This window comes from Psammomys obesus, unplaced genomic scaffold (genome assembly GCF_907164565.1).
Source record: "Psammomys obesus unplaced genomic scaffold, mPsaObe1.curated_primary_1811, whole genome shotgun sequence".
NCBI classification, from domain to species: domain Eukaryota; kingdom Metazoa; phylum Chordata; class Mammalia; order Rodentia; family Muridae; genus Psammomys; species Psammomys obesus.
Genome location: NW_026596158.1, coordinates 9108125 through 9115842, shown reverse-complemented (window position 1 = coordinate 9115842; position 7718 = coordinate 9108125). Strand labels below are relative to the sequence as shown.

The window sequence follows — 7718 nt, the reverse complement described above, 5'->3', positions numbered from 1 at the left end:
GTTTAGGGAGTCTTGTGGACAATTGGGCTAAAGATAGAAGGACCTAGAAGGGACAGAAGCTCCACAAGAAGACCAACAGAGCCAACCAACCAGGACTCACAGGAGCTTATGGAGACTGAAGCAGCAACCAAGGACCATGCACGGGCTGGACTTGCTATCCTACATAAATGTTGCCGATGGGCAGCTAGGGTTTCATGTATGTCTCCTAATAAGGGAAGTGGGGACTATATCTGACAAGGACTCTGTTGTCTGCTGTTTGATCACTAAGCTCTTGCAGTGCTGCCTTGCCACACCACAGGGAAAGAGGGTTTGCTCAGCTTTGATGTGACTTGATGTCCTGGTGTGGGTTGGTAGGGGGAGGCTCCCCTTTTGTTAGGAGTAGGGGAGGCAAATGAAGTTCTGGAAGAGGTACATAGGGTAGGACTGAGTGGAGAGGCCTGAAGGGACTTCAATTCATATGTAAAATGAATAAATAAATTAATTAATTTAAAAAGATAATCCAAATACCTTAACTTAAATAACGGCCTTCCCTCATATTCATGTTGACATCTGGCTGGACCAAAGTAACTAAACCCATAAATAAGGTGCAAAAACTACACAGTCCACATACCTTTGAAGCGGCTACTGGATTTTGACATTACTTATCCAGAATAAGCAGAATCTGAGTACAAGGAAGTCACGACTCACAAGAAAAGGACCCAAAGTGGGAAAACACATAGAAATGATAGCTGTGATATTTACCAACCACCAACTGGGCTCATATAAAACAGCAACAAAACCTTGTAATATGGAGGATAGGGAATAAAACCCTACAAAAGTAGACACCAGAACCAGGATGTTCTGGGTGGCTCTAGACTCAGGGGATGTTCTGAGGTAAACATGGGTGCTCCGGATGTGTTGAATGTGCTGTTTGTGTCTGTATAGAAAGGCAATCATGGAGCCACTGGACCAGATGATGAAGACAGAAATCAAGACTTCAGGGCATACAAATAATGCTGCGTACAGTTCTCCTACAATTTTTTCACCACCCCAAGAGGAGCAGTATAAAACATCTCTTTTCTGTGTTTTATTTGTGTGACTCCTTGTGACATGCATAAACACAGGGAAAATAAAATTTAGGGTAATATACAGAACCCAGCAGAGGGAAATAAACAGGCCAATGTTGTTTGAAGATTTGACTTTAAGATTCTTCCAGCAGGAATTTATTGGGCTGATGCTGATGGCTTGGTAGACACTCAGGATGCAGAGAGAGCCCATAGACATACTTCTGCCAAGTCTTTGGATATACAAAATAAGTTTGCATACAAAATCATTGAAGAACTGTTTCATTCCGAAAGCTGCCATTGTGTGGGACACACCTTTAGAGACCATTATCAAGGAGTTGGCTGTGATCAGATGTGTGAGGATTAAATCTGTAGGCTTCAATGTATGTTCCTTACAGTAAATAATTAGGTAGTGGGAAAGAAGAGAGATGTTTCCCAGGATTCCAATTGTACTTTGTGATAAGAACATTATTCCTATTGCCAAAGTTCTTGAGTGCATTTTGTCATTTAGCACCCAATTCCTTAAATACACCAGCAATTAATTCTCTGAGAAAAATGATGAATTAAACATTTTGTTGCTGGAATATCATTATGGTAGAACCACTTGGTTAAAAAGAAAGGAAAACAAAAAAAGAAAAATTAGCTAGTGTTCACAACACAGCCAGATCCTGCCTCAAATAATATATTTTGGCAACGGTAATATCCTTCTTAGAATAGTCATCATTAGATCCAACATTGTTACCTTGTGTAAAGCAATGAGTTGTCACTACAAACGGAAAGAATACGAAGTTGTACATTTCTAGGAGAAACTTTGATAACTACTCATATCAGAAAAGGAGAGACTTCTGTCCACATCTGCACCAGGAAATAAATCCATTCTCAATACATTTCCTATCTAAAGTTTAAACATAAATATTGAAAATGTTATATCAATTTATATATTTTGTATGAATAAACGATTAAATATTCATTACCTAGTATAAAACCTACAGACACTAAGGTTCAGATATCAAATTAGATGTTATGTTGAATGTTAGTGCTTATTTCATTTTTTTTCTTCAGATTCTCACATGAAAATAATATATACAAATAAATAATTAAAAATTTTCACTGAAAAAAAATGAGTTTGAAGAAAGATATCTTGAATATGTATGAGGGCTACCGGATTTTTTTAAGGTAGCTGTCATGGAATCACAGACCCAGAGTAGGAGGCCAAACATGAATCAAACATGAAAATAAATGATGATTTTATAATAATGATTTAAAGTTACATGGTATTTACTAAATATTTTGTAATTTTGTATTTATTAAATTTTTTGTATTTTTGCTTGTAAATTTTACACTTCATGATCTTTCAGGCTCCATTAAAGAAACAGCTAAAAGAAATTTCACCATAATATACAATCATACAGAGCGCACTTGGAAGTCCACCATCCTGGGCAGCAATGTAACTCACCATCTTGGAGTTCCTGGTTTTCTGCAGTTGCTGAACACACACAAAGTGATGGTGCTCTCATACCTGACCTTGCATAAGAAGCAAATAATTCTTAAACTATGTAAAAAGTATCATCTAAGACTTCCCTGGAGCTGGAGATATCTGGAAAGGCAGTAATTTGAAAGTGAAATATACCCCGTGTTGGAAAACTAAATGTAATTGCTCCAACTTATTTAGGGTAGAAAAGGAAGAACTGATATACAGAAGAATGAAATCATCCAGCATTCCATTTATTCTGAGATTCTTGGACCATTTCTCTTTCCCAATACTAGAGTATTTCTGACAGGATCCAATGACTGCAATTTGTCTTTAGGGTCTGCAGAGAATGTACAATTCTGTAGAGGAACATTCTGTGTGATAACATTTATCACATCAACAAAAATCACATGTTCCCACTGACAAGGGCTAACCTAAAGCTTTGCTATGGGAAGATGCTTTCTGCAGTTAAATTTAAATCTTTTAACAGAACTTGTAATCTTGGTTTTATGAGTGCCTTCTATGATTTTTATAAATATTTGGTGTCAGAGGTAGCATTTCATTCTTTTTGCCAAGAAAAGGTGTTTGAGGATGTTTGGTAAATGACTGTCAATATTTATAACAGTTATGAGTATTAGGGAGACTTGAGAAATGTGAACACCTGTGGGCTTCATATAAGAAGTCAAAAATCTGTGCTCAACAGTGTTAAGAAACATTTTCAAAGTCCCAGTCTGTGCATAAATTGATTCATCATTTGCCACTGTATCTTAACTTTCTGAAAGTATATAAAATGCAGCACTAAAATTATAATCAAATGCGACAAAATCTACCCTTGTCAGAACTGGATTTTGTGAGTTCAACATAGACCCAGTTTTCATCATTTCCAGATGTACTTTCTGCATTCCATGGACAACCAGTGATTTCAATCAAATGTACTGTTTAACAATGAGCCTAAAAACATATAAACTAATATGTGATAAAATATTTGTTCCCCATACTTTGGGAAGCCAATTGGTTACTGAGCTACCACAGGCTACATCTGAGTGGAGGTTCTAGGTTATATCCATACATGGTCCTTGGTTGAATGTCAGTCTCAGAAAAGACCCTGTGCCCAGATATATTTGGTCCTTGTGGAGCTCCTATCCTTTCCCCATCAGACTAACTCCCCTTCTTTCTTATGATTCCCTGTATAATATTTATTATAAAAATGAAACCATTATTCTAACAGTTATGATAATTATACAGAAACTCATCAAAGTTTACATAAATAAGCATATTTATGTAAAATAGGTTTAGAGGAAAAATATTAATGGGGCAATCATAATTCTTAATCACATTTGAAATCACATATCAATATGATTTGTAAACTTCTACATTCAGTACATAATGTACTCAAAGATTTCAGTACATAATGTTACCTGCGTGAGGGTTTAGTATAAGATCAATAAACTGCTTTTTTTTTCATTTGTTCTTATCACAGCCTGAAAGTCTTTCTCTACATTGAAAGAATTTTCTCTAGATCTGTTTATACCTCAGAATCCATTTTGTAGATTTGAGCACTTACCAAATCTCCCTTATTGTTGGAACTGTTCTCCACGCTTGCTTAAATCCTGCTCTATCAGGAACCTTAGGTTCAGTATGTAGCTCTTAACATCCTGAGAGCCAGCACTGTTGGAGTCAAAAGCATTTCAATGCTGAGATAAAGGTTTGAGTCTCTCTATATATTTTATATATATATATATAAAATATATATATTTTATATATAATAAAAATAATAATTATACAAAAAGTCATTGAAGTTTACATAAATATGCATATTTATGTAATATATGTTTAGAGGAAAATATTAATGGGGCAATCATAATTCTTAATCACATTTGAAATCACATATCAATGTGATTTGTAACCTTATAAATTCAGGCTCAAAAATTTAAGTACAGAATATTAGCTGTGTGAGTATTTAGTACAAGCTCAGTTAACTTCTCTTTTCAGTTGTTCTTATTGCTACCTGAAAGTCTTTCTCTCCATTGAAAGAATTTGTTCTATATCTGTTTGTACTCCAGAATACATTTTGTATAGTTGAGCACTTACCAAACCTCCAGGCTGAAATAGAAATGCTTCCTTAAGTCCTCCTCTATCAGGAACCTTAAGTTCATTATGTTGCTCTTACCATCCTGAGAGCCAGCACTGTCAGAGACAAAAGCATCTCAATGCCAAGATAAGAGTCTGCATTTCCGTGACCTCATTTCCCTTCAGAACTGCAATCTTCAATTCACCTGGAGTGGCCATGACAGTGCTGGCCTTGGGATCAAATAATTCTGATATTTTCTCCAGCTGCTAATTACACAAAGCAATTATGAGTTATTTATGAGTGGCTCCAAAGTAACAGAGTACTTTGAAGAGGCTGTTACTTTTTCACTGTCCTGAATGCTGATTAGGATTAAATGTTCAGGGACCATTCCTCTGATATGTAATAGTCTTGCAAAGAACTTTATGTCCCAGTGTACTCCAGCCTTCTCTTTCTCTTCCTCCAGAAATCAACTCTATTGCTTCTTTTCGTATCCTATTGCTTTCCCATCTTATAGTTCATAGCATAGAATTAGTAAAGAATTATGGCAATCTAATGAAGCACTAGTACAAGGAAAGACATGATGTCATAATGTGTACTAGAAATTAGTGCCACATGTGATGATGCACTCCTTTAATATTAGAGGATCACTGTGAGTTCAAGGCCAGTCTGGTTTATTTTTATTACTTTATTATTTATATGTTTATTTATATTACATCCCAGGGGTACCCCCATCTTTCTCTCCTCACAGTCCCCTTCCTCATCCTTCACCCTTCTCAACTCTCTTTGACCTCAGAAAATAGGAGCTCCTTTTCCCCATATCATCTTTCTCTCACACATCAATTCCTATCATATTTGAAGATATCCTCATCCACTAAGGCCAGGCAAGACAGCCCTGTGGAAAGCGATCCAAAAGCAGGCAATAGAGTCCATGTTGGAAACAGCTGCCCTTTCCTCTTGCCGGGTAACCCACATAAAGAATAAGCCGACCATCAGCTACATATGTGCAGGGGCCTAGGTCCAGACCATGCATACTCCTTAGTTGATGTGTCAGTCTCTGTAAGACCCTGTGGGTCTGGGTTAGTTGTCTCTGCTGTTCTACTGGTGGTATTCCTGTCCTCTTCAGGTCTTTCTATCTTTCCCTCAAAACTTCCACAATAACACTGGAGCTCTGCCCCATGTTTGGCTGCAAATGCCAGTGTCTGTCTCACTCCACTACTGGATGGAGCCTCCAAGAGGACAGTCATGTTAGGCACCTGTCTATAAGCACAGCTGAGCATCATTGATAGTGTGATTGGCTGGCTCTCTACTGTAAGGTGGGTCTCAGTTTGGGCCAAGCATTGGTTGGATATTCCTTCAATCTCTGATCTCTCTTTATCCCTGTACTTGTAGGCAGTGTAAATTTTGAATCAAAAGTTTTGTGGTTTGGCAATTGTTCCCCTCCCTCCAATAGTACTACCTGGCTAAATGGGGGTCCTTCCATGTTTCATGTACCCCCTGCCTTTAGGTGTGTCAGCTAGAGTCATACCCATATCCTCCCAGGAGCCTACCCTGTTGCAGGCTTCCAGCTTGTCAAAGAGATGTTCCCCTCCTATGCCCATCTTGTTCTCAGATCTCTCAACTCCCATCCTTATTCTGCCCACATCTGATGCCAGTCAAATTTATGTACCAAGTTTCAGGATAGCTAGGATATTATGCCTTAAAATAATCACAAAGCAAAATCAAAACCAGAAATGAAGAGAAAAATTCAAGAGAAAAAATTCAATGCCTTTTTTTGTACAACTGACAACAAATTAACATAATTAAAATATATGTGATTAAAAATATATGTTAGAAAAGTTACAGATATCATCCTGAAACTGATAGGTGCCCTGAACATGGCTTTCTTGCTAGAATAATTTGCATGCACCTCTCTCTCTCCTAAATCAACTGTGTCCATGAAATATCACAAAAGATCATATTGTCTTCTCAATCTAAGATAATCCAATAATTCACCTGAACAATCTAGATTCATTTTATCATTAAAAAATGAAAATATTTATGGCTTAGGAAACAGAACATAAATATCTGGGCCTTTAATATTATCTTTCTTCCCATTAAGTGTCCTACTTGAAGAGTTTTTAGCCAATAGAAAAGTGGAAGAAATGCAATTCTCACTAGACAACATCACTTTTAGCTTCCTATACTTTTCAACTTCCAGAACTCCCTGAGATTCCATAATTCAGTATAATGATATGGAAGCACAGAGCACTGTTTGTTTTATCTTTGCAAAGAAATATTGGTTAAAATCAGACAAAGGAAAAAGAAGATAGAAGAGAAGACAGCCAATATATTTCTGTCTTAAGAATGAAAATTACGGTCTTCCTGGTTTTGTGTTCTACACTTCAGCTAAAACCAGTTTAAGTGGTAAAACAGAGACCACTGATAGGCTGTGAGAAGTACTGAAGAAGCCTTTAACCTTTCTAAGTGACAACACTGCACCAGCGGGCAAGATTGTTCCTGGAGACAACACAACACTGAGGAGGGCAGTTGCTTGTTTGCAAGCATAATAAGGGGTTATTACAGCACTATGTTTTTTTTTTTTAGAAAATTAAAAAGGAGGAGATATTGAGGGCACAGTGATCCTTGTAGTCACAGAGAAGCACCTAAGTGTACCAAGAATATTAGAGAGGCAAGGGTTTGTTTTCAGTGGAGGAGATAAAAGTCAAATACCAACATTCCATTCATAAAGCTAGAATTGCCCTCTGAAAATCAAGAAGATGACCTTACATCTACACTGATGAAGAGGATAATAGAGGAAACAAATAAAATACGTAAAGAATTAGAGGAAGATAAAACCAAACAGATCATGGTTATCCAAAAAGAAATGGAGGAAGTTAAAGACAAGCAGATTATGGCCATCCATGAAGAAATATGGGAAGATGCAGCCAGTTTTCGGCCTTCAGAGAAGAAATAATTAAATCACTGAAAGAAATAAAAGGAACAGAGTTGAAGGAACTAAAAGAAAAAGAGGAAAATACAATCAGACAGGTGAAGGAAGTAAACAAAACAACTCAAGACCTGAAGATAGAACTAGAAAAATTAAAGAAAACACAAATGGAGGAAATAATGGAGAGGAAGAATTTAGGGAAGAAAA

General features: G+C 36.8%; 1 protein-coding gene across 1 annotated transcript; it reads right to left on the bottom strand.

The window, feature by feature from the left end:
* Window positions 1-621: 621 nt before the first annotated feature.
* On the bottom strand, window positions 622-1548 carry LOC129667218 (vomeronasal type-1 receptor 4-like). Its single transcript, XM_055594713.1, has one exon. It carries the CDS (start codon window positions 1540-1542, stop codon window positions 622-624), a length of 921 nt encoding a protein of 306 aa, XP_055450688.1. The 5' UTR covers window positions 1543-1548.
* Window positions 1549-7718: the final 6170 nt, after the last annotated feature.

Bases quoted from the DNA above. Each gene is read 5' to 3' on its own strand.
- LOC129667218 (XM_055594713.1), bottom strand. From the start codon at position 1,542: ATGCACTCAAGAACTTTGGCAATAGGAATAATGTTCTTATCACAAAGT.